The sequence below is a fragment of the Carex rostrata genome, chromosome 1, assembly GCF_964058835.1.
Source record: "Carex rostrata chromosome 1, lpCarRost1.2, whole genome shotgun sequence".
Lineage (NCBI taxonomy): Eukaryota > Viridiplantae > Streptophyta > Magnoliopsida > Poales > Cyperaceae > Carex > Carex rostrata.
In genome coordinates this window covers 11,719,535-11,746,072 of record NC_135918.1, presented here as the reverse complement: position 1 = coordinate 11,746,072, position 26,538 = coordinate 11,719,535, and the positions used below count along the sequence as shown (strand labels likewise).

The 26,538-nt window shown below is 38.7% G+C and overlaps 2 protein-coding genes across 2 annotated transcripts; one reads left to right on the top strand and one right to left on the bottom strand.

Annotated features, from left to right (window-relative positions):
* Positions 1–12,331: 12,331 nt before the first annotated feature.
* Positions 12,332–13,669, bottom strand: LOC144546470 (uncharacterized). Its single transcript, XM_078295055.1, has 2 exons — positions 13,538–13,669; positions 12,332–13,225 (listed from the first exon to the last, which is right to left on the bottom strand). The coding sequence occupies exon 2, from the start codon at positions 13,221–13,223 to the stop codon at positions 12,453–12,455; it is 771 nt and encodes a 256-aa protein (XP_078151181.1). The 5' UTR covers positions 13,224–13,225; positions 13,538–13,669; the 3' UTR covers positions 12,332–12,452.
* A 1,967-nt stretch (positions 13,670–15,636) lies between these two features.
* Positions 15,637–26,310, top strand: LOC144546961 (uncharacterized). Its single transcript, XM_078295589.1, has 4 exons — positions 15,637–15,789; positions 17,489–17,606; positions 25,713–25,927; positions 26,010–26,310. Exons 3-4 carry the CDS (start codon positions 25,727–25,729, stop codon positions 26,145–26,147), a joined length of 339 nt encoding a protein of 112 aa, XP_078151715.1. The 5' UTR covers positions 15,637–15,789; positions 17,489–17,606; positions 25,713–25,726; the 3' UTR covers positions 26,148–26,310.
* The last annotated feature ends 228 nt before the right edge of the window (positions 26,311–26,538 follow it).

The following is a 26,538-nucleotide window of genomic DNA, read 5'->3' as shown; positions in this document are numbered from 1 at the left end:
TGAATAATATGAGAACTTCTTAATTAATTTGATTTTTTTTTTCTTGATGAGACATTTTTACTAGGCAAAGCCTTCTATGGACATAAGGACCTATTTGTAAAATGAACATATTTTTATTTTTAAAGTTCAAACAGTTGATCCGAACCGTTCATCTTGTTCTCCATATTAATATGTGCTTGGAGACCAAATTTTACATTTTTCTGATTTTTTTTACTATTTATTAAGATGGGTACAAAATTCAATGGTCTGAATTTGATATTTTTTATACCCATCTTAATAAATAGTAAATAAATTCAGAAAAATGTAAAATTTGGTCTCCAAAGATATATTAATATGGAGAACAAGATGAATGGTTCGGATCGGCTGTTTGAACTTTGAAAATAAAAATATATTCATTTTACAAATAAGCCCTTATGTCCATAGAAGCATCACTCTTTTTACTATTAGTAGAAATATAAAATATAATTTTTGAAATAAAAAAACGCTATTTATAATAGCTTTCGCTATAGCTCCGCTATTCGCTAAAGCTTTTTTTTTTGTCTCCCCGCTACACCGCTATAAACGCTATTTAGAAGCTTGGATGGAACTGAGCTTCGTCCCTTTTATTCAAAAAAAGGTACTATCATTCATTTGTTCCAGAAAAAGTACAAGTATGCAATGAGTTTAATAGTTTAGGGGGTGCTATTTTGAGCAAAGAAGCTCATTATATCTGTCAATCATATGATATGAGAACATTTATAAAGTATGGAATGAGTTCTAAACGTTGCGCATGATCAAAGTTTCGGTCACTATATTCAAATTATACTAGCAGAACTTGGCATGGTGACTTTAGTTGAGTTATTAAATCCTCCTACCAAAAAATTTAGATAATTCTGGAATTTATCAGCAGTAGTGAAATATTAAATGAAATTGTGAGCACCTTTCTCTAATCAGCTATATTTTCATATATCATTTGTAATGAAAATAAATTATTTGTATTTTTTTAATGGAACAAATGCACAGTAGTACCTTTATTATTTTTCTAGGATTTGAACAGATTTTTTCTCTCTTGGAAGTACCTCCTTTATTATTATTATTTTTTTTACTTACATATGAGAGATAGAATAGAAGGATAAAATAGATATTTGCAGTGAAAATTTTCTCTCAACACTCAATGTTGCAAAAATTGAACTCAAAATGGCACCCCTTTATTCTTTCGAGGATAAAACAAAGCTAGTTAGGCCGAAAAAAATTATTAGTGGTGTTTATGAAAAATTAGAGAGTATAGATATTAATAATATATTAATCACTCTCTAATCAAGTTCATAATTTCGAAACATAAAGATTAAACTTTTTTTCCAATCCTCTCATCATGTTTCTCTTAGTGCAAAAAGTCCAGTATGGTGTTTGGTGGTATGCTTGTCCTTTTCAGGTTAGAATTATTCTTTAAACTTTCAACCCTAATCTTTATATCTTAATTTCAAGCATCTCTTAATTATTTTTTAATTTGACATGCTAATTAGAATTATTCTTTAAACTTTAATCAACCGAGAGTACTTCCAAACAATATATTTTTCTAGCTAGCTAATTGTCTTTTATATATTTTCATGAAGGATTAGTTGTCACACCCCGCGGCCACGGGTCGCAACAGTCCCCCGCCGTAAGCATACAACGCCGTGTATGCTTACAAGGCAATAAACAATTCATACTCAAAAAAACACAAAACCAAATAATATAAACCAAGTTTATATATACACAAATCAGAGTACACAGTCTGGTTAGAATATAATACAACAAAAGTATCTCATCCGGATACCAACCATGAGGCCTACCCTAAATCTATACAACAAAACATATCTAGGGTCATATAATGGTAAGCTACTAAGGCCTACTACTCGCGTGCCTCTCCGGAATCAGTCGCACCAGTACCTGTAATATAACCCGAAGGGTGGGGGTGAGAATAAAATTCTCAGTGCGAATTTGCCACATTTGAATTATTGGACTTGCAATCAGACTCCATATTCAAAAATGAAACCCAAACAATAACAATTCAAACAGATATATATATTCATAAATAACAGAATGCCAATGCTCGACAACAATTAATCAGGTGAATCACAGTTTACGGAATTTCCAAGATGAATTTCAAACACAACATATATTTGGCTTAACTCGACTCATTGGGGCTTGTAGCAACTATAGATGTTCTTTCGAGCTGGACCCTTTATCAAACCCACATCTGTAGGGTTACTGACACCTACAGATGGCCCACCAAGCTGGACCCTTTATCTGACACCCATCTGCAATTGCTTGGCTTAACAGTTTATTAAGGTCTGGTTCAAATCATATAAAGAAAATTCTCTTTAGAATCATTTCCAACATTCGTATTATTCAATTGACCTTCCAAATGCATTAACACGTAGGAGAATGCCACCGAGCCACAGACGTTACACATGTCACCCACGATTCCAATTCACACATCATATCATAATCACCCTCCCTCTCCCAACCGGTACTGGGAAACATCGAGGGCCGTTCACCTAAGGTCATTAGGATCCTGGGAATCAAAGTCAGCATACAGCCCGACTTTGCAAATTCATTGGATCCAAGTGCTTAACTTCGTAAATCCATTCACATACATAGTTCGTGGTGACTTTCAATCAAATCAGATCATAATAGATCGACACAACCTACAACCATACCAACATGCAAATCACTCAAGTCACATCAATTCGAGTTTAATTTGATTAGGTTATGCAAATGCTTTACACAATTCAATGATGCAATCAATGATATTCAACATGACAAACGAATACACAGTTTAATTCCTGAAAATAAAGTATCAAACAAGTCCAAGAATCCCGCACCTGGTTACGACGAGCGTACCGCTTAGTTACGGATCGGGCGTCTCGAATTGCCTCGCTAATTCTTGCTCGACCGAGCCTACACCTATTTTACACGTATACTGGTTTAGCATTGGTTCACGATTGGGATGTTTACTCGAGTTATAATAGGCTTACACCTTAATTAACCTCCTATCCTTTGGTACCAATTCGTTCGATTCCTTATTTCTTACTTAAAACCTTTAAAATTCACACCATTTACTTCTGGGTCCTTTAAACCCTACACAATTCCAATCAGGTAACAGTTCATGCACCGTTTCACTACTTTGGTTCTCGAAACAATTCAATTTACCGATTGGTTAAACCCTAATTTGGTCAAAACCTCAAATTAACCGTTAAACGTTCTAAAAATTCAAGATCAAGAGGTAACCCTACCGATTACAAGTCTAATCGGTTGGATCAAACTAATCAGTTCACGATTATGCCCAATTTCGATTTTGGCACGAAACCCTAGAGATAAAAAAAAATTCGAAATCGAGGTGAAATCGGGAAAGAATCGACAAATAAACGGTCGCTTACTCGGTTCCAACTTCGATTTCTCGCAACAATCGGGGGTTTGAGAGGGACGGAGAACTCTCTCGCGATTTTTCTTCTCTCTTGGGTGAAAATCACCAAAAATGGGGAAAGGGGCGGAGGGGAAGAGAGAGAAAAGAAGAAATTTTGGGCTTTTATGAAAAGATACCCTGAGTGCGGACGCACTCAATTCAGTGCGGGTCAGCCACCCGCACTCAGCACTTAGACGGATTTTCAGCAGTTGAAAATACACAGAAACCATACTCCAGTGCGGACGCACTCAGTACAGTGCGGACACACTCAGTACTTAGTCAAATTTTCATGAAAACGGCACTGAACAAGGGAAAAGTCTGAGCGTAATGCGGACGCACTCAATTTCAGTGCGGGTCGGTTACCCGCACTCAGGACTTAGTCAGAATTGGAGAAATCGGAGTCAGTGCGGGTCACCCAGCCGCACTCACACCAGTGCGGACGCACTGAGGAGAAATTCAGAAAACAATTAAAGGCAAACAGAGGCCAGTGCGGGTCAGCCACCCGCACTCACCACCAGTGCGGACGCATTAAGCCTATAAAGTCTCAAATTCTCGAAATTTCGACGCGGTTTCAATTCACACTTAATTTACTTATTTAGAGAATCATTATTTAAGGTTTAAATGTCTATTTCGTTAGCACCATTTTCGATTCTTGCCTTTAAAACATTCAGAATTTAATTGTTAAAGTTCCGTAACGTAGCATTAGTTGGATTTTCTTATTTTTTAAATTAGTTTAAATAAACAATATAATTTGATAGCACTTGACATTTAAGTTTTTTTTGTCTACAAATTATTTGCGATTCGTGTTGAATTAAGCCGAATAAAGTACCAAAACATGCAAGATGAATGATAATTGTGGTTACAGCATGCAATTTGCATTTCATACTTAACAAACTTTGTACAAACAAATAGAAAGTCGTGTCGATGATAAGTAAACAAAGGTTGTATTGTTTTTTACATATAATGAGACATTGAAGAAAAACCATATAAAAAGTTCATGTGATTTTTTTCACATTACCATTATTTTTATAACAACAAATTAAGTCGTATTTCAAGAAAGACATGTATCCCCACCATTTTTGTAATAAAGTTCAAAATTAGATTTAATTTGTCAGGTTAAAATCAAGTGGCAAGTATATGCCGAACATCTTGTGCAATAACCTAACCTACATTTATTTTAAATTTGGGCCTTGGCTTAACCAATAAAAAAGGGGTCAGTGTTAAGTATTGAGAGTCCCTTATATCCATAATTTCCTCCAATAATAAAATGAGAAAGGAAGACAAATATTGACTACATGCACCCTTCAAACTTAGTTAATTTTTGATCTGTTTTCATCTCTACTATTAATTAATTATAATTTCATCAAAATAAATGTAGATGGTGTATTACACTTGAAACCATAATTCTTAACAATATTCATATAAAAAGAATGGAGGCGATCAACCAAAACAACAAAACGAAGTAAATTTTGCAAAATTTACTAAAAATGAAAATAAATTGCTAACAGTTAAACAGTTAGAAAGATAACAACGAATAAGAGAGTGGAGCATAATTGAATAAACTTAAATTGAGAAAAATTAAGAAAAACGCGCACCATTTGAGGAGTATTTCAAGTATTCAATAGCTATTTTTTAGTTGATTCTTTCTTTTTAATCGAAAAATTGTTTGTAGTATTAATGACTAATAATGGAGTTTAAAAAGAAATGGACAGTTCTCCCAAAAATTATTGGAAAACTGCTTGGACTAAACTAAGATTTAGTACTTCTTGATTTGTTGTTATATATAGTTAATTTTTAAACATCGATCAATATTACATCTATAGTTCATTTAAACATTTCAAAGTTCTAAACTTAGTTCAATTTTCGTCTTCTTAATTTTTCTTCATCTTGCTTACAGATCCCTTCTTTTTCTTCACCAGAATCTTCTTTGTTATTCTTCTCCATTAATCTCTTCCTGTGTGCCATCTTCTGTTAACCTGCCCATGTTCGAGTGGGGAGTGACGACTCCTGACCCGGGCTGACCTATGGGCGGGATGATTGGATCCTTGTCATTTGCCGGTTCGTCAGTGCCTCCCGAAGGGGAAGCAACATCGCTCTTGGAACTGGGCATCTTCGAAATGAGGCCGGAAAGCCTGGTTAAATCCTCAACGCCAGTGAGTGATTTGCGCGGGTTTGTCGTCATCGTGCTCTTCGGTACGGCGGTAGGGGGCCCCACGGTGATTGATACGGGCTATATGAGGTGGCAGGTCGTATGCTATAGTTGGGCTAAACAGGGCTCGTCCTGCTAGGGGTAGCAGGCCGAGAGAGGATTAGCTCAAGGAGATCAAGGGATGACCTCGGGCCCCAAGTCTCGGAAGCAGGTAGATGACCTCGGAGACAAGGGAATGAACCCCGGAAATATCGTACTCTTTCCTGTCTGATATCTCGGAGTGTGTAAATGTGTGTGAGAGTTTGTGAGAGTGTGAGAGTGTACTGCCCTCGGTTCACCCTTTCCTTGTGAAAGGAAGGGCCTTATATAGTAGACTCACGTACCGCCTTCCCCCTGCTAGGATAAGGCAGAACGTGGGTTGGTTACAAAGATATGCGATCATGACCACGTTCAATCGTGTGAACGAGGTCGGTAACCGATGTGGTTGCCAGTTATGAGCGGTTAATGACTCGGGACCGACTTTGGGCCTTACAGCCCCATACGTAGGCTGTTTTGCCGTAATTGGGCTGACTTATCATGGACCCTGCACTGTATCCCGGGTTGGCCCTGCAAAACGAGGTCATAATTCCAGCCTTGTTTGTAGTCCAGATTGAAACTATATGGGCCGTGGAACATGGCCCTATCAGAGGCTAAGTGGAAGCAGAGGTCAAGATGTGTGTGACTTGCTCAAGGGGATTGAAACACGTGATACTTTCATGCTCTAGCCTCTTCAAGGCTTAGAACAAATTTGGTGATTGCAATACAAGACAATGCAGAAACAGTCACTGATGTGGTAGCAATAAGATAAATTTTTACCAATGCAATGAAAGGAGTGCTTGGTACATCATCACAGGTCATTCCTTTTCATGCAACTAGCCTCTACAATCCTCATGATTTACAAGCCTTGCAACTACCTTTTACCCTTACAGAAATACATTAAGCTGTGTCTCAATTAGCAAATGGAAAGGCGTCGGGCCCGGACGGCCTACCAAATGAGTTTCTCAAAATCTATTGGCCGTACCTTCAAAATCAGATCCTATCCATTTTCAATAGATTCTTTCATAATAACCTTGATTTGCTTTCATTCAATGAAGCAAAGATTGTCATGATTCCAAAAACTGATTCCCCCTCTTCTACAAATTATTATCGACCAATTAGCGTTCTCAACTTAATTCCTAAACTGATTTCTAAGGTTCTCTCCAATAGATTGAGATTGGTGTTGCCCGACCTTATTTCGGTGAATCAAACGGCATTTATTCACGGTAGGCAGATTTCCGAGAATTTTGTCACAACAAGGGAGCTCCTTCAACATGTGGCAAGTGGTGGTAAGCCGGCTGTGTTCGCGAAGATTGATTTTAAAAAAGCTTTTGATACTGTGGAGTGGGCATTTCTCAAGCAAGTTATGATTGCTAGAGGCTTCCCGAGTCGTTGGATTGTTTGAATTTGGTCATTGTAGACTTCTTCTACTTCAAGGATGTTCATCAATGGAGAATACTCATAGCCGTTCTCACACAAGAGGGGCCTCCGTCAAGGAGACCCTCTTTCTCCTATGCTCTTCAATCTTGCAGTAGATGTATTCCAAAGAATATTCAAGTGGCTAATTCGCTCCTAGACACCCCCCTCTCCAATGGATTGCAAGAATCTATCATAGCTCTTCAATATGCGGATGATACTGTAGTTCTGGTTAGCGCTGACATCTCCTCCTTAATCTCTTTTAGACTAATTGTTCGGCTATTCTCCTCCATGTCAGGACTGGAGGTCAATTTCCAAAAAAGTTCCTTCATCCCCATTAATGTCGCTCTACCAGATGTGCCTTGGGTTAGGGCTATCTTAGGATGCCCTCAAATGAATTTTCCAATTGTGTATCTCGGAATGCCGCTTACTATCAAGAAGCCTTCTAAGGAACTCTTCATCCCTTTGATTGAAAGGATAGAGCGAAGAATGCAAGGATGGCAGTCCCGCCTTTTGAGCAGGGGTGGTAGGCTAGTTCTAGTGCAATCGGTCCTCTCTTCAATCCCCATTTACCACATGATCTGCTTCCTGCTTCCAAAGTGGGTCCTCTCTCGAATAGACAAAGCGAGGAGGGCCTTCTTGTGGGGCAAATCATCTACTGCTGGTCGTCATATTTCTCTTTGCAACTGGAATTTAGTTTGTATACCTAGAGATTCTGGTGGGTTGGGGATTCCAAACCTACAACTCAGAAATCAAGCGCTTCTTATGCGTTGGTGGTGGAAGGGCTACTGTGAACCGAACTCAATGTGGTCCGTAATGATTGTCAGGATTCGAACACAGGGATCGATTGCAAATGGTCCCCTTCTCTAGTCCAAGCGAGGATCTTTTTTTTGGAGTCAGTTAATTGGGTTGAAATCTCTTTTCAGTTGGGCAACAGAATGGGTGGTGGAAAATGGAGCTTCAATTGCTTTTTGGTATGATAAATGGGGTCGGACCCGCTAGTCCAATTGGGTGCGAGACAGCTTCAGCACTCTCTATCCTTGAGAGATGTCATTGTCTCTTACAATATCCAAGACTTACCGACCTCACATTCTATCCCAACACTGACTGATCAAGAAGATGAATTGAGATGGAGGTGGTCGGCAAATGGTCGCTATAGTGCTAAATCTCTCTATGGCATAATGGCAACTGCTGGTTTAATTAGTTGGAATTTTACCAATATTTGGTCCTTTTCGATTCCACAATCCACAAAAATTTTCCTTTTCCTTCTACTGAGGGGAAAACTGCTAACAAAAGAAGTGATGCTACGAAGACATTTCAATTGCTCACCTCATTGCACCCTCTGTGAAAATGGGAATTTGGAAATGGCGGTTCACCTTTTTTTCTTCTGTGATTTTGCAAAAGCAATTTGGGAGGGGATTAGCAATTACCTGGGATGTAGGATGGTGCTTCGAGCGAATTCAGTGTCAGAAATCTGGTCGGAATCAGTGAGCAGGTTCATGGCAATGCTAGAGCTCGTACCAGATGGGAAATATTTATGTCAGCTGAGTGTTGGGCAATTTGGAGACAGCGGAACTTGGTAATTTTTGAGGAAAGGAGAGTAATGGCAGATGTGCTAATCCAATGGATTATCAGAGAAGCAACAGTATGGGAGACGCATTGTGGAGCTGGAGTGAGAAATGTGGTACCGGTACATATAATGGGATAGGTACTGGCTCCAAAGCATAGGGACTTAGCGGGTATGGATTTCTTTTTACTGTTTTTTATTTGAGTTGGAGCTTACTGAGAGATGGAATTTTTATTAATTGAAGTTCAATTGGAACTTAACTCTGTAACTTTGGTGTGGTTATTTTTAATATATCTCTCCCGACAGCCTCTGCCCGGTATTCCTCAAAAAAAGAGGCGGACTCTTAGACGGATTGCTTATGATAATCCAAAATTTTAAAATGATTAATTAATTATAAATCATAATTACAAGTTAAATTAAAATACATTTAATAGATAATTAATATTTGACAAACAATTAAAACTTGCAACTGTTAATTTAAATGAATTAAACATTAACAATTTATCTAAAAATTAAAGGTTATTCAGTTCATGATTCATTGCGATACCCCAAATTTTAAAAATAATTTAAACAATCATAAATAATAACTTAAGGCCAATTTAATAGAAATTTAACAAACGCAGTGTTTTTCAGATTTCTCAGTCTCACTCGAAACAAAACCAACCACGTGAATGGTCCGAGGAAAGAAGAGCGAGAAAAATAAAATATAATAATCGAGCGAGTCCAACATCCGATCAGGTTCAAGGGGGTGTATTCAATGGGCACAGGACTGAATTTGGGCTGACTTCTAATCAAAACTGTTGATCTACATATAAATTCGTGAGCAATTAGCAAAATCAAAATTATATGCTTTCATACGAATGTAAACTGACGTGTGAATTGCGATGCGGATTAAACGTCAGACAAAAATTGGGTATTACTGCAATTAATTACAGAACCGTCGCTAAATCTGGCTTCAAAGTTAAAACCATACCAAAGCCGACTTTTCCTATCTCCGTGCTGAAGTTGTTAATTTGTTTCTATTTTTGTTTCCATGTAGGCATGTAGCTGCAACTTCTGAACATTTGTGATGGACCTAAATTTTGATACAATTATAGAGTTAAAATTATTTGAAATTTTACAAGAAATGCTCTGAAGCTTTGGGAACATCAGGCGCTAGATTTATACATTTTAATGCTAAGAGTGTAGAATTATCATCAGTATTTTGATTTACATAATGTTCTATTCTTTCCTTTAAATAGAGCACTAAAAAGAGATTTGACCATACAAGATTCACACTTGGGCTTCAAGAGCATCTTCCTAAACTTGTAATTTAAATTCGGAACTGGGGTTATTTAAAATCTACAAGAAATGACATGTGCTTCCTAGACATGCAGGGACTAAAGATAGCACACGTACATATATATTTTCACTTGTAGTTCTTTTGGTAACATGATCAGGTTGTTCCCTTTAATAAGCATAAGTCACCCCTACAATTTCAAAATCTCGAACAATAGAAACCAGAACACTGAAATAATGCTATAGAGTCATAAGATGTGACCGATTCAACTTTTGCAAGTGTACATGAGAAAACACGATGTTTCAACTCTGTTTTCATATCTTATGGCATGGATCCTTATATGGTCATACTGCAAATAATACATGCATGTCATGTCTAATATCTTAATGGTAGCTAGGGATTCTCAATTCGAGTCGTTTAATACGTCTTCAACATAAAATCATACCATCAGTAAGAATAAATGAGAAAATAAATTACCATCTTGAACCCTTCTAAATTGAGGCTGAGAAAAAGCACCGCTAGATAATGTCTCATTAGGAGATTTGACATTCTTTAATTCCATACTTTTTCTTCCAATCAATGCCATGAGAATCAGGATGATTGCCATTCCGATTCCTGGAATTTAGAGAGAAGTGAAATGCTTGGTGTTGCAGACTTGCAGCTGTTGTTTCTTGCAAATTAGGTCAATGCTCTTTTGGATTTAGCGAAGAAGCCTGAGTTGGTTTTGTTGTCCCTTCAGATGATGTGTTTGAAATATAAAATTTCATTTAATTAGTTACACATGTTTAATTTTATCTTGTTTTGTGTCAAGTTGAGGTCTTTGGAAAAATTGGAGTTTACGTAGTCATATAAAAGATAATACCAGTTGGTAGTACTAAGGCCTTCAACTCAGAAGAAGCAAGATGCCATGTCCTCATCACTTATCAAACTATCTCCTTGGTTTGACAGTGTGGCAAAAATTGCCTCTCGACATACACTCAAAGCTACTTTATCATCAGTACCAATCAATCGGTGCAGGTACATAATTCCTGAATTCAGGCACGTCTTGCAACCAACTTCCGACGGAACTAGAACCTGCCACAGACTAGTCATTACAACAATGCCGGTGCTTCACACACCTGAGGATAACTTGATAAGATTGGTCCGTACTACGAATCAATATTTTCCTTTTTAAAGTTCAAATAGTCGATCTGAACCATTGAACAGGATCTTCAAAGGTATACAAGTACATATTCATATGAAGATCTTGTTGAACAGTTCAGATCGATCATTGGAATCAGAAAATAGAGATGTTGATCCATAGTACAGACCATTATGCGCTATGCATATAGTAGCATGGCCTCGCTCTAAAGAGTAAGTTATGACTGGATTGAATCATGGGTTCATTGACCAATTGCAAGATACACTCAATTCGGTTAAATGGGGCTTAATGGAATTTGACAGAAATCATACCACAAGATTTGATATTATAACAATCCAACCAAGTACCACAAGATTTTATACCATGCCAATTGAGACCAAAACGGTGAGATTACAAGTTTACAGCCATACCTGACAGTTGGAAATGACATCAGTAAATCCTGGGGACTGCTCATCTCCAGTACAGTAACCCTGCCATTGAACTGGTACATAACCCTGATCTTGGGCCCCACCCCCCAGGATTCAGTGGCACTCAGAGGAATCCCATACAACTGTAAGGTTTCAGTAACCGCAGTAAGACAGAGGTTAGAGAAAGCCGGTGGGACCCCAGCTTTTCCTATATTCTTTTTTTTTCTTCTTAATATCTAACTATTGTCGTGGTACTAGTACCTGGCCAAGCATTTTTTTTTTCCGTCCTGCACAATTACTCTTTGGCATCACATGATATAAGTTAGAGATTTGTTTGAGTGCACCACCATTTAGAGAAAATAAAAATTATGAAATTGAATTGACCATCTGATAAATCAATGGTAATGGCAATATGAAAAAATTAAATATAATGAGTTATATATAAGTGTGTGTGTATTTTTCGTAGCGAATTTTATAATATGAATAGCAATTTTTTGAGAGAAAATTGAATAATTAGCTTTCATACAAATAATGCTAGAACAAATTAAAAGTGAATTGTCAACAATGTACACAACTTGTTGGGAACCGTGTATCGGTGATTAAGTTCACTTAGACAATACCACAAACACCTTGTGTGCAGCAGAAAACCAGAACCGTACCAGTACTGGTACAGGACGAAATCAGCACCAATTTTCCGCAAGAAAATAGATTAAAAGCAACAATAATTATTCACACAAATTCTGAAACCCAAGACACTTTCAATTGATGAATATCAATGTTTTATGCATGAAGGCACCCAAAGAACAACAAAAAGCAAATAAAGTCATGTGCACGAAGGCACCAAAAAAACAGTGGGCACATAGGCACCAATCCAAAAGGGAATATCAGTACCATCCCATACTAGATCTATTGAACTAAATTTGCAATTCTATCTATTTTGACATTGATTAAAACCGTCCTGACTTTTGATTGAAATATAACTAGAAGAAGTCTAAGCCGTGGGCCCAGCTGCTGGCTGCACTGTATCGGAACCCTCCTGACTCACTGTCGACACTTCTTGCGCAACACCAGCCTGAGTATCTGTCATCAATCGACCCCCAACTACTGGGGCTCCACTGGCCTGAGCAGTGGGCACAGATGCTGCTGGTTGCACTATACCTTGATCAGACTCCCCCTGATTCACAGGCTGCCCATACTGACCCGGTGCATTTGGATTACCACCCAGCACTTGCCCCTGCCCACTGGTCCGAACCACTCCACGCCCACTGGTCCGAGCCGCTCCATGCCCACTAGTCTGAGCCCTTTGATCTCTCTGGTAGGGATGGTAGAATCCTGCCATTACCGGTTGTGCCTGATTATTTGGGTGAGGTGGTCGTGAACCATAGTTCTGGTTACTTCTTGGATCTTGACGTGATTCCTCCTCAAGAGGATAGATAACATTATCATACAATTTTGCGGCATGATTGGCAGCCTCTATGATATCTTCTTTGGAGTTTGTCTTTGGCTTAGTCCATCGTGCTGATAGAATTGGGAAATTCAGCTCTGCCCTATCACCTTGCAACGCTGATGCTCCAACATCATAAGCAATCGCCGCCATCTTGGCACTAGGAAAAGTGCCAAGATGTATTCTACCCGTATTGCTTGATCGTACAGAGGCTTCCCATGAGTATTGACTTTTAGCTTTGACGCCTCGGAATCCGTGAATATTTCCATCTGAAGTAGAGGATGGTACTTCAGAAGAGTTTCCTGGTTCGGGATCCATCCCTGAAAAACGTTTTATCAGCTAATTAGAGAGATGTACATGGAACTCATTTATCAAAAAACAAAGATTCTGGTGAATTTCCAACAGATATAAACAAAAGAAAAACAAGTACAAGACTCGATTTAACCTAAACGGCAATGTCTATTTAGCAATCAGTATATATACAACCATTTTAGCAAAATTAGAAAAATTAAAGACAAAGATGGGATCATGTACAATGCAAAATCCTCTGTACTCAGTTACCTCACTATAAAGCAGCAAGCAATGTAATTGAAAAACCAACGGTAGAGAAAGAGGGGGGGATTGTCTCTTACTGGCTTCTTGGATTTCTTTCTTGGAGAGATGGAGCTTCGGGGGAAAGAGCTGGGAAAGATGCTTTCTTGAAGTGTTTTCTACCTCCTTGCTACTCTCTCTCTATCTTTCTCTCAGTCGTAGCTGGGGGAGAAGAAGATGAAGTGCTTTCTTCCTTTTGCTTCTAACTCACCTCACACTGTCACACACGCGGCGTTTGTGTGTGAGAGATCGGATTAGTTGATACTTATACTCGAAAGTAAAGTTCTGTGCCGGATACTAGAGCCACCTAAATAAAACACGAGCAAAATGACCGTTCGATTAATATTATGCATTGTTCTTGACGCTAAGTAAATGGCATAGGAAAAATGTGAGGGAAGCAGGTATGGCCCCGGGGAGGGTTGCGACTTGCGACCACAGTGACAAACGAATTATTCCGGTTCGGTTCGGCGAGGTCAAGAATTCGTGATTCGGGTATAATTCGGGAATGATTTGGAATTATCCGGATCATAAATCTCAGTTCTGCAAGAGAGAAAAAAAAAATAGAATATTATGGCAAAATTTCGGAAAAAATTTGAGAATAATTCGTCAAATTCGGGAAAATTTTGTAAAATTCACAAATTATTCGGGTTTAATTCGGTCAAAGTTCGGTCAACCGAATAATTTGGCATTCGGTTCGGCATCACTAAAAAACGAATTATTCGGATATAATACGCGAATCTTGTCACTATTGTTGCAACTTGCGCCCATCCGGATTTTGAAATTTTGTGAAAAATTACGGATTCAAACTAATTTTGTTCTCTTTCTGAAATTTAAGGCCCCGGGCTATTACTATTAGTTGTTACTATTTGAAATTTGAAAATAGAGATAAGAATATGAGACACAAATGAGATTTAAAAGACACAGCTTATAAATCATACTCAAAAAGAAATAACTAGATAGTGTTAACCACTAAATCAAAATTAATTGGGTAAAAATTAGCTTTAATGTCTCGGTAAAGCACAGTGATTTTTTTTTAAGACGGAAACGAGGATCTAGCCCTCCTTTGATTAAAGAACAAGATTACAAGAGTTTTGTTGCTTGTTTAGTAAAATAAAAAGCAATTTGGCTCACATACTTGAGCCCTAATAAAAAGAAAGAAATACAAATGCAATAATCAAACTAAGTAAAGTAGAAATTGAAAGCTGAAAACACAAAAGTAGTAAATAAGTCTAAAGTTTTCTTCATCTCTCTCTTTTTTTTTCTTTTTTTTTTTTTTATGTGCGCGCCCTTTGTTTGATTGTTCTTGTTATATTCCGATATTTTGAAATATAAATTTTTCTCTAAACTGATAATTACACTTAAACAAAATTTCTAGATTTAAATAAATGATCGATCAGACTTAGAATTACCTTAATCGAATCTAAAATTTCAAATTATAAATGAACTACGAATTATGTACCGTTTAAAAAAAATAATAAGAGTTAAAAGTAAAAACAAATTATGAAACCCTTGGATTAAAATCTGACACGAATCTTGAAGACCATCTTAACCTTTGATTTTGAATTTCATAAGTTCATATTGAAAATCTGGAATTTGTTGGACCTTTGGATGAGATCTAGCACAAATCTTGAAGCAATATCACCCTTTGATCTTGAATGGAAATGTACAGGGGATTTAACCCCATTTGATATAAATTTCGGGTCCGGCCCCCTTTGTCTTCCTTTCTCCTCTCCCGTTCGCGCGAGACAGAGGGAGATCGCTCCCTCTTCTCTCTTCTCTCTTCTCTCGCTGAAACCCTAGCCCCACCCTCTCGGTGCTGCCGCTGACAACCCGACCCCACCCCTGTGTTCCTTCTCTCCTTTTATCTCCTTGTAGGAGATGGCGTCCGGGATTGATTTCCCCGCTCTTTTTCCCTCTCGATCACGCGAGCAACACGCTCGCCTCCGCTCCAGCTGTCCCGTCGTTTTGCCTGCGAGGGTGAAGCCACTGACGGTACGGCTGTCAGTGAGTTACCCCTCCCCGCCTTGCTGCCTTGTGTGATTCCGGTATATAAGACCCCTTTTCGTTTATCTCTTGCTTGTGTTTTTCTCCTCTCCTTTCTCTCATGTGTTGAGAAAATCTCCTCTCTCTCTCTCGTTGCCTTTGATTTCTGTTTGGAGTGAAAATTCAGAAACCCTAGAAATTAGGGTTGAGGCTGGCTGGTGCTATTCGGGTGCTGTGCTGGTGAATTGTTGTTGCTAGTCTGGTGTTGGTCTCCTTTTTGCTCTCTCCATTCTGTGCTTGCTCTAATCGGGTAAGTTTAGCCCTTACCTTTTTCTTTGATGGTGCTGCGAAATATTGGATTTTACGGCTTACTCGGGTTGTTGATTTTCCCGGTAAGCTAGTGCACGAGGCTATGTTGCCGTGCTTGGCTGGGTTCCCTGCTCTATTCTGATTCCGTTTGTCTCTGACTTGATGCCTTGCTTGTTGTTCGGCATGCCTCTGTTCTGGTTTGTCTTTCATTGTTGGTGACCTGTGTTGGACTTGTGCTTATGTATGCTGTTGCTTGATACTTGCCTGGTACATTGTCGAATCTGTGGTATTGTGCTAAATGCCGAAATTTGGCACTGTGACTGGTCTGGTTTTACATCTTTACCAGTATTTGACCTGACAGGACCTTAATGCAAAATAAATTTATTAGGGGTCTGAATTGTAAATTATAAGGCCTTATGTGAATTGTATAAATATAAGGGGCCAATTTGTGAAATGTAAATTGTGAGGCTATGGCCGGCCATGCATGTGAATTATATGTTCTGGGCCATGAATGAATAGGGCTTGTATTTTCATAAGCCTTGGGAATAAATTAATTGGGCTCTGATTTTTGTTGGGCCTATTTTCTAATTTATTAATAAATTAGAACAAGGCTTGGGCCTTGATATTAATGGGCTTGACAGAATTTTAAAAGGATATCAAAATTATGGTATTTGGAATATTTCCAAAAGGCGTAATTGTCGAATTTAGAACATGGCTTTTAAAGTTTAAGTTTTATGAGGAATCGAATTAAAATCGAATGCTTACGTAAACTTGAACTAGCTCGGGAAATGATTATACCGTCCAGGGTCTTGATGCCTCGATGATAGCTCATAACATAACTTGAGCAGATACTAAAATAACCCGATTGGACACCTGTATGATCCCGAAACAAATCAAACTAAAACTCCCAACACATTTAAAATAAAATAAAGGTTTCATAATAAGTCTTAAATTAAAATATTTCTTTTAATATATGTTCAAACTTGTATGAAAAACTCGATACTAATTAATAAAGGACAATTAATTAGCAGCGAAAAATGTTTATTTTGACTTACATTCGAAACGACTAATTATGCGTAGAATTAGATTAGTTATAAAATAACGAACTGCTCGACTTAGAAATAATTAGAAAGACACGTAAAATAGGTAAACATTTCTCTTCTAAAATTTTGTAAACCAATTTACGTGTCTAAATTATAATATAACTAAAAGCATAATTATAATACTTATTAGTTTAGTAATAATTACATAATTTATACATTTCTATAAGAATAGTAATATTAGTAAATTGTAATAATAAATTAACTTCAAAACTGCAATTTGACCGGTTAGAATAATTATAGTTAATTTAGAATAAATCAAGTAGCTGAATAATTAGGATATACATTAACTTGGTTAGAGCACGTATAAAAATTATGTAACTCACGAATAATGAGTTTGCGAATATTTTGACATTAGAAATTTTACAAGCAATATATCTTCAAAGTAAATTATTAAAACTATAAATTAAATAGGATTAAAATTAGATTAGTTTAAATGAAACAAGTGATTAAGATCCGATAAATCGGTTCAATCAGACCGACTGAATCGAAAACTTTTATAAGACCGAAATAATCGATAACTTAAACCTACACGATAATTGGGACGAGGGTTAGAGTATTTTAGAGTAGACTCTAATTAGTGTAAATTCGTAATTTCAGATCGGTCGATTCCGGACGAGTCTGATCCGTGGACTGATCCAGCTGACCCGTAATTTGGAGCATACGCGGAGCACGCTGATTTCGCTGAGGGTTAGTCATAGAGTCTTCAGCCCTACAGGTGTGGGATATCTGAATTATTTTCTTTCGTGGGCGTACTCTTACCAGTCGATCCATCTGACCTGACATCCGCACTTTAATTTACGTAGTTGCATTAACACTGTAGAGCATGTTTATCCTTTTCTGCACTGTAGGTAGAATTGCATAAACCCTGAAAAACCTGAATTTACTGTATTTTAGGAGTAGATTAATTAAATAATATTATAATTACATTATTAGAATATTAGGTTATTAGTTGTCTCCTTCTCGTGGGAGACAATATATTATTATTATAGTACGTGCATATGCATGCATTGGTGAGAGCTGAGCAGAGCCGAGTGACTTCGTTCCGTCTTGGTGTCACTTGGCATGGGACGGCCCGACAGCCACTGAGCTGAGGATCACTTGATCCTTGGATGGCTTTAGGATATTATATGTATAAACTTTGATTATATATCATTTTTCGATCATTTTACTATTTGACGTGAGCAGTTCCGATCTCGAGTTCTGTGGTACGATACGATTCGGGAATTTATTCCTTCCCTACATTAGGAGTTACTTTGCCTAGAACGGAAGTTCCCAAGGCCCAATGCGGGTCTTGAGGAATGAAGTGCAAGTGCATAAGGTCGGCGAGCCTTGATGCACGGGGTCGAGCTCGAGTCGAGCCCCTGATTCCTATTGGTCTGGCCGGACGGTAGAGTTCTCTCCTGCTCATGAGGGAAGAGATTAACTTTTTACGACTTGCATTGTATGATTCGAAAAGTGGCAAATGCTTACCTGGTCAGTATTCCATAATGGGTATTCATAGATGTAGTCTATGGCGATGAAAATTTCTGGGAGGAATACTCAATTGCCATTCTGCCTTGGCAGACGCTGGACGGCTCCAATCTACCACCACCCAGACGTCGTGTTATGCTTACTATAAGCGACTTCCCTCTAGATTGGTGGCACCCAACTTATTTCCGACAAGCGACTTCCCTCATGGATTGAAACTTTGTAATCTCTGTTTTGGTAGCCTCTACCAAACTTTTCAAAAAAAAGAAAAAAAGAAAAAAAAGACAAGCGACTGTCAATATCGGAGTAATGGTGGGTTTTGCTTTAGACACTATGACAACTGGGAATATGGCAAGGGTCCGACTCCTCATGGAATGCATCAGCCTAGACCATGTCCCTCCATATCTCAAAGTCATTCATGCTGGTAAAGAAACAATTTGTACTATAGAAATGGACGAATTGCAAGCCGACGGACAAGACCCACCAGACCAACCACCACCGGATAATGATGGATCTCAAAATCAACAAATGGAAGGCAATAATCAGCCTCAGATACACCCTCCCCCTAATCTGCCTCAGGAAATATGGGCACCGCGAGCACTCCCCCTCCAGGAGCGAAATCCAGACCAGCAGGAGGCCGGCTGCCACAGAACCAAGCTTAGAACCCAACAAAATCAACAACTTACCCCACAGAGATTGCTACTTCCCTAGCCACACGATATCTGAGACAGAAAAATTCAACAAAGGAAAAAATGGTACTGCCAAAAACACCTCTGCCAAAAGAACATTGATCTTTAAGGGGCATACCTTCCAAGTCCTAGAAGAAGACTTCAACCCAACGGTACTAAACAATTGCCAAAATGAGGATAGAAAACCAAATAGAAATACTGAAAGCACCGTTATCAAGGTGGGTCATGTACCAGTGCTAAAGGTGGACTACGGCATTAACTCCACAAATTCCCCAATCCATGATAAACAACCCCTTTCACACCCTGCTGAATGGAAATACTATGAGAATAGAACCAGTATCTACCAGTGCTGCAGGTCACATCTATCCATAAAATAGAGGGACCATTCCTTAAAACCCGAAATCCAATAGAAAACACTATCTCCTGCTTCCAAGACCCAAAGACCATAAAGGATACCCAAAATACAACAAGCAATAAAGGCTTTCTAACTACAATTAAGACAAATAAATTGATCCACCAACATCCTCCTCTACAGTATAAAAAGAACCTTAGCCCTAAACTAAGTCCCTTGCACTTCAATACACAAAAATCATACAACCAAGAATCACCACTCCAACTAGATAATAACCCAACACACAGAAAAATGGACCTATCTGATGAGGATTTTGTAGAACAATTTGCAGCCTTGAGCTCTGGCTCTCTTCAACCAGTTGACATCCCACAACAGGTGACAAACCAGAGAACATGGGAACTATGTGCCATAGTAAGAGTCATCACAGACAAGCAGGTCAACTTAGCTCAATTCTCACCAAATATGCTAAGAATATGGGGGGTACATCATCATACTGAACTGTCCATCTTACAAAAGAACACATTCCTTGTTCAATTCGTCATTGAGGAGGAACTAAAGCGTGTCTATAACAGAGGTGTCTGGACCTACAGAGGCCAAGCGGTGGCCATGAAAAGAATCTACCAGCAGTTCGATTTAGCTCAACCTCAGGTACGGCATATGGAGGTATGGACGCAATGGCATAGAATCCCCAACCAAGCACTGACACATGAAGGGTTGCTGCTGCTATCCGGACATATATGTTAAGAGAATCAATCAGAGAAATTGACACAGTAATTTAACGTGGTTCGGCACAATTCGTACCTACATCCACCTCTACACACACACCCTTGTTTTTTATTTCATTCAAACTTATTTTTTCTTACACAGAGAGAAGCCTCCTTTATAGAACTGTTGTACCCTAGAAAGTTGCCAATTTAAATAAATGGAAATTGGCACCAATTAAAATGCTTGAACAATGCTAAATGTGCATAAAATCTTCCCAAAATGAAGGGAAATGGCATATTGGAGTTCATGGTAATATTCTACGTTTAAAACCATGAATTTTGATATAAAATACAGATTCTAACTCCAAATGGTTAAAGAGTTATGAATTTTCAAAGTTTCTGCTGACATGGCAACTCCTGATTGGTGCCACCTCAGCCTGGGTACCCATAGCAATAATCCTAAGCATTCTGGGTACAAATCAGGAGCCGCAAACCTCCACCTTACAAGTGGGGCCCTTTATTCAGTGAGATAAACGAAATTTCGCTGAAGTTACAAGATAGGCAGACTTGGAGCATGAGAATTGAACTCTGTACACCGAGCTGTAAGGGTTTAGGCTCACACTACACCAAGTCCACTCAAATTGTCGGGTTTAAATTAAACCCAGCGTCTCAGCGCTTCTAACCCCTTCGATTGGCGTGGACCCGGCACTCTATGCACCATATTCAAGCCTTTGCATGGCTTATCAAGCGCCAGATGCACCCAAGCCGACTCGAGAAGGGTACTGTGCCCTGGAGTCACTGACTTGTGGGCCCCGAGACCCTGACTCCTTCTTCCTCCTTTCCTTCTCGTCCTGAGCTCCGATTGAAGCTCTAAATTCATGGAAATGAAAGGAGAATTGATTAAGAGCTCACCTAAGATCGAAAAGGGGATGTAATCTCTGTTCTTCTCTGCTTTCTTTGGAACACAAGCTACTTCCTTTTCTTCCAATTGAACCCGAGAAGGAAGGAGATTGACAAGATGGTTAAGCCAAATTAGGCAAAATTAAGACTTAGGGATTGAGATAGGATCTCTTAAGCATGTCACGATGCTATCTGAAACGTCAATTTGATTGGTAACATACCAATTTGAGTCTATACATGAAAGGTGCACGGTGCAACTCGGGTGCAGTGCAAGTAGATTCAATTGGCTATCTGGATGATAAATTAGCCTTTAGAACATCATAAGGAGGTTAAAACGATGCTCTCTGTCATCCTTGCATGCTATGAAGCTCAATAATCGAGAAGGGCCCATTTTAAGCTTTGAAATAGCTCGGGTCCAACACAACATAGTCGGTTGGCTGCTCACAGCTCATTCTGGTCCCCAGGACACGTGCCTAGAACACCTGGGATCAGTCCAAGATAGAGGAATATCCCTCCTGCACCTCAGGAGTCATGCAAATCAAATTGCCCTTCAAAGCCATGAAATCAAGGGCTGCCATGCCATGCAATGCCCTACAGATCAATCCAAGGGCTGAAATCAATACAACACATTCAAGTGACATGCCAAAACACAATTGGGTGATCCCCTGCCTTGATGGCACTACAGATGATACAAATCAAGCATAGACATATGATCAAACACTAAGGGCCAAGATGAGACCACCTCAGCCCTACCAGTTCTGGAGCCAAGCTCTTTGCCTATAAAAGGGCACCTCAAATGAAGACTAAAAACACCAACACACACCCCACAGCTAGAGAAAAAAACACACACATTGAGCTCTGAGCATACAACTACACATTACACATACATTTACACACATATAAGTGGTGCACACACACACCATAAGCTTCCTCTGTCATAACAAGTCTAATTCATAGGTAATTAGAGCTTGGATTCAATGTAAGGTCCCTAGGGACCATGTTATGTATCATTTTTATTAATAAAGCTTCTTATTCTAGCTATTTGATATCTTTTGTTTTCTTTTCTGTTCTGATGCAATAACCTTCCTTACAAACACCTAAATAATGTATATAAACATTAGAAACATGAAATGTGTTGTTTTAATACAAACATTTCATAAAAAGTTATATTTTTGTACATTTTTCTCCATTTTCTTTCATTTTCTTCTTCTCTGCCTCCCTTGATTCTTTTTGTAAATTAATTAGAGGTAAAGATGAGTGTAGTGAGCCACAGGCATCCTTGCTCATCTGACCCTTTGATTTCTTTACAAAAATAATCAAAATAAGGGAATAAAGTGACTTTAATTAAAAGATAAATACACAAGGGTTGTTTAAAGTGAGCCACAGGCATCATTTGCAACTCTCAACCCTAAGTCCCCTTGAGAGAGCCTAGCTGTAGCTAGATCCAAAGAAATGGTGAGATTATGCCCTTCAAATGGCTAATTTCTCTATTTTTGAGGATCTAATTGTAAATAGTGAGAAACTGAGGACTAAGATGTAAATATGCAGCAGTTATACTGCCATATGCCATTTACACTCTTTGTCTAAGGAAGTTTTGATGATATCGCTCTCTAAAATCAAGTGGATATGCTCAAAACATGATTTTCAGAACAATCAGGGGCCTCCCTGCATATTTCCAGGCTCTGACATGTTTAAAATATATCAAAATAATGATTTTGTAAACCTTGAATCTTTTGATCTTCATGTTATATATTTCTGGTATGAAAACAGTGGCTAAATGCCCTTGAAAACTTGTATTGAACTAAACCAGACCTTGAATGAACTTGTACCAGTCCCTGGTACCATGACAAACCCAGCTTCAGCACTTAATTGCATTAGAAATAGCACTGACACAACTTTGTACATTGAAATAGGCCCTTCTGACCTCTGCTGACAAATCTGATAATTCAGACAAATATAGGAACTAAAGTGAAAAATAGACTTCACAATCAGATAGAACACATCAAAACACATGAAATTGATGTAAGGTTTGCATCATTTGGACTTTCCTATATAGAGTTATGATCTGTCAAAGTTCATCTTTTAAAAATGGAAATTCTGTAATTTAAATGGTAAAATTACCATGTATGCCCCTGATGTTGATCAAGCCATTTGACTGAGTAAATGAGCTCAGAAAAATCCCAAATTTGGAACAAAAATCCTTAACATATATATCTTTGAGTTTATGAAATAAAACAGACACATCATGTATATAAATCATGAGAAAATGGATCAAAAGGAATTGAAATAACAAGTTTAAACATGTTCCTCATGCCAAGCTGGTCCAGAACTCATTTCAATCCAATCCAATGCCCATGATATGTTTTAAATAACCTTTAAATGATGTGAATGAACTCCCTGAATGTCCAATTGAGCTTTGAAATCTCTGTACCTACCTCTGGTACCAATTCGGTACTGGAACCGAGACCAAAGAACTCAAAACATGCCCAAATCACGTTTAAACCTCAAATTGACATTCCTAACATCTTCCATAGTCTCATACGATCTCAAACAACCAATTAATTGAAAGAAATCATGGAGAAATCAATCAAAATCGATCTGAGACTCAGTCGGTACCGATAGGTACTGTAGATGCCTATTCCGCCGCCTCCGATGATCGCCGACGGCCGATAATGGTGCCAATAGACTCCTGATAACCTCACGATCATAATCATATCCTTGGTCGGCGCTGCCGTGGCCTAGATCGGCCGGACAAGGTTTGTCAGGGATGGACCCTAAGCCGATAACCCTCTTTGCACGATCCTCAAAGCACACAGCACGGATCTTGAAGCAGCACATCTGATCAATGAACCAAATTCAAACATCTAACGGCTCCTGACAGCATGGGACCCCTTTTGTCAAGTGAGTCAAATGAATTCAAATGACATAACACGAATCTTAAGGCCCAATAATCTTGATCTAGTGGCCTGCACATATCTCAAAGGCTCAAAAGCCCAAATCTCAGAAGCCCAACACCAATCTCAAAGCCCAGAAATCATTAAATAAAGCCCTTTTACATATAGACCCTTCTGTTTATTCAAAATATGCAGAGAAGCCCCTGTAAATTTACATATAGGCCCCTGTCAGAATAGAACTCTTTTAAATAAGCCCTTAAAGGCCCAAATTTCATTCCAGACCCTGTCAAAAGCCCAAATTACAGCCTCAGGTCCCTGGATATTTACAAATAGGTCCCTGGAAATATAAAATCTTCACAAACAAGTCCTTTCATGTCCTTTTTGACCATAACTTTTTCATACTAAGTCCAAATCAACTCAAATCAGTCCCAAATGAACCCAAATTCAATCTTCTATAATTTTAAATAATATTTGAACATATTCATGTCCCCATAAATAATCTGAAATGACCAAAATGCCCCTCTCTCGACATATCTTTATAAATAAAAATATAAAAAATGATATTTGAATACTCCTTTCAAACTAAAGATACATAAATGACATCTCTCACGAATGTTCTCACATTTTGAATATGTAAATCCATATTTTCATGCACATATTATGGTAATTGACCAAAATACACCTGCAAATTAAATGAGAACCAATCACATGACCAAAACAGACCATACATGAGCCCCTTTAGCCTCATTATTCAATTCAATCTAAATAGGCATACATCCTGGAATGCTTGAGGTCTTCAGATAGACTCGAAAGGTCTTTATGATGTAATTAACGGCGGGGGCTTGCGCCCGCCGGGAGTAAAACGTCATCGCAATCGAAAATAATAAAACCTCCGACAACCGATCATGAACGTAAGTCGTCACAAGGGGTGAACCAGGAGGAATGCAGAAAGCAAATCCCGAGTGAATGCCTTCCCCTGAGTTCGGTGACCTGCTCACATTCAAAGAAACAGAGCACTGAACCCAGCCGGGAGCATCTCCACTCACCCACACATGAAAAACCCGCACCGTTAGCTAACCTGACGCCGTGCAACTTTCTACGCCCTACAAGAACATAGGCAGGCCATTATTCTTTTCCTTATTTTGTAAAAGATAATAATTGGTAACTAATCTAAGATACAAAAGAAATAAATATGCAAAAGATCCATCATCCTTCAATAAGCGCCTCCACAAATTGCCTTCCTTATATGGCGCCTATTCCAGCTCACTTCCACACTCCTCAAGTTGGATGGTAGATATCTACCATTCCTAACTTGTCGAGTGAGCTGTCAAAAATTTTCGTGGACACTGCTTTGGTCAGCACATCTGCCAGTTGATCTTCAGACCTTACGAAAGAGAACTGTTTAATTTTTTCTTCAAGATTGTTCTTTATGAAGTGACGATCAACTTCTACATGCTTTGTTCGATCGTGTTGTACTGGATTGTGAGAAATATCTATTGCAGCTTTATTATCAGTATCACAGAATAATTCCATCTCCTCCTGAGGTCCATACCCAAGTTCGGTCATCAGTTTTCTTAGCCACAACAACTCACAAAGACCCTTCGACATTCCTCTAAATTCAGCTTCAGCACTTGAGAGAGCCACCACATTATGTTTCTTGCTCCTCCAAGTTACTAAATTTTCTCCAACAAATGTGAAGTATCCTGCCATTGATTTTTTGTCTGTGACATTTCCTGCCCAGTCTGCGTCCGTATAGCCTGTAATTTATTTTAGTTTTGTCATTTCGTACTAATTGTCTTACTTTTAATGTTCCAGGCAAGACGAGAGGCATGTTTCGCTCCAGAGGGTCTAGCGGTTCTCAGTCGCATTCTTCACAGTCATATTCCTCTATGCCGCCAGGTCAGCGTCTCACAGAAGAAGATATCGACATGATATCTTCTCGGGTACTTCGTCAGATGGAGGCTCAGATCGAGGCTCGGGTGGATGCTCGGTTGGAGGCTCGGTTGGGAGCTCGGTTGGGAGCTACTCAGGTATAAAATTCGATAAGTATGTTTTAATTGTGAACCGTAAACTAATCCTAATTATGTAAACTACTTTCTTACAACCTCATAGGCCGGAGGTTCAGGCTCACAGCCAGGAGGTTCGGGCTCGCACCAAGCCTCGCCGCCCGCTCCTCAGGATGACGAGGATGATGACGACACTGATGACGAGGAGCATTGGTCGGATGTTGGCGGTGATGGTACTGCTTAGGTCTTTTTATATATTTCTACATTGTCATATGATATTGTTTATGTTATTGGCACAGTTATGTACTCAATATTTATGTTTATGGTGCTGATGGTACTGTTTGGCATTTAGACTTACTGTTTATGCATTTAGACTTACTGTTTATGTTACTCGGATGTTTATGTTTGATGAGATGATATACTACTTTTTGATTTTTATGTTTATATTTGTTTGTATGCTTGTGTTGTATGTTGAGTGTGTATCGATATTTATTTTTGCTTGTATGTTGTATATTGTTTGTATGCTTTCAGCGACCGGTTCTGACTTTCTGAGACCGGAATTATTTTCAGCGACCGGCGTCATAACTTTCAGCGATCGGAATTCCGGTCGCTGAAAGTAGGTTTTGATGTAGTGT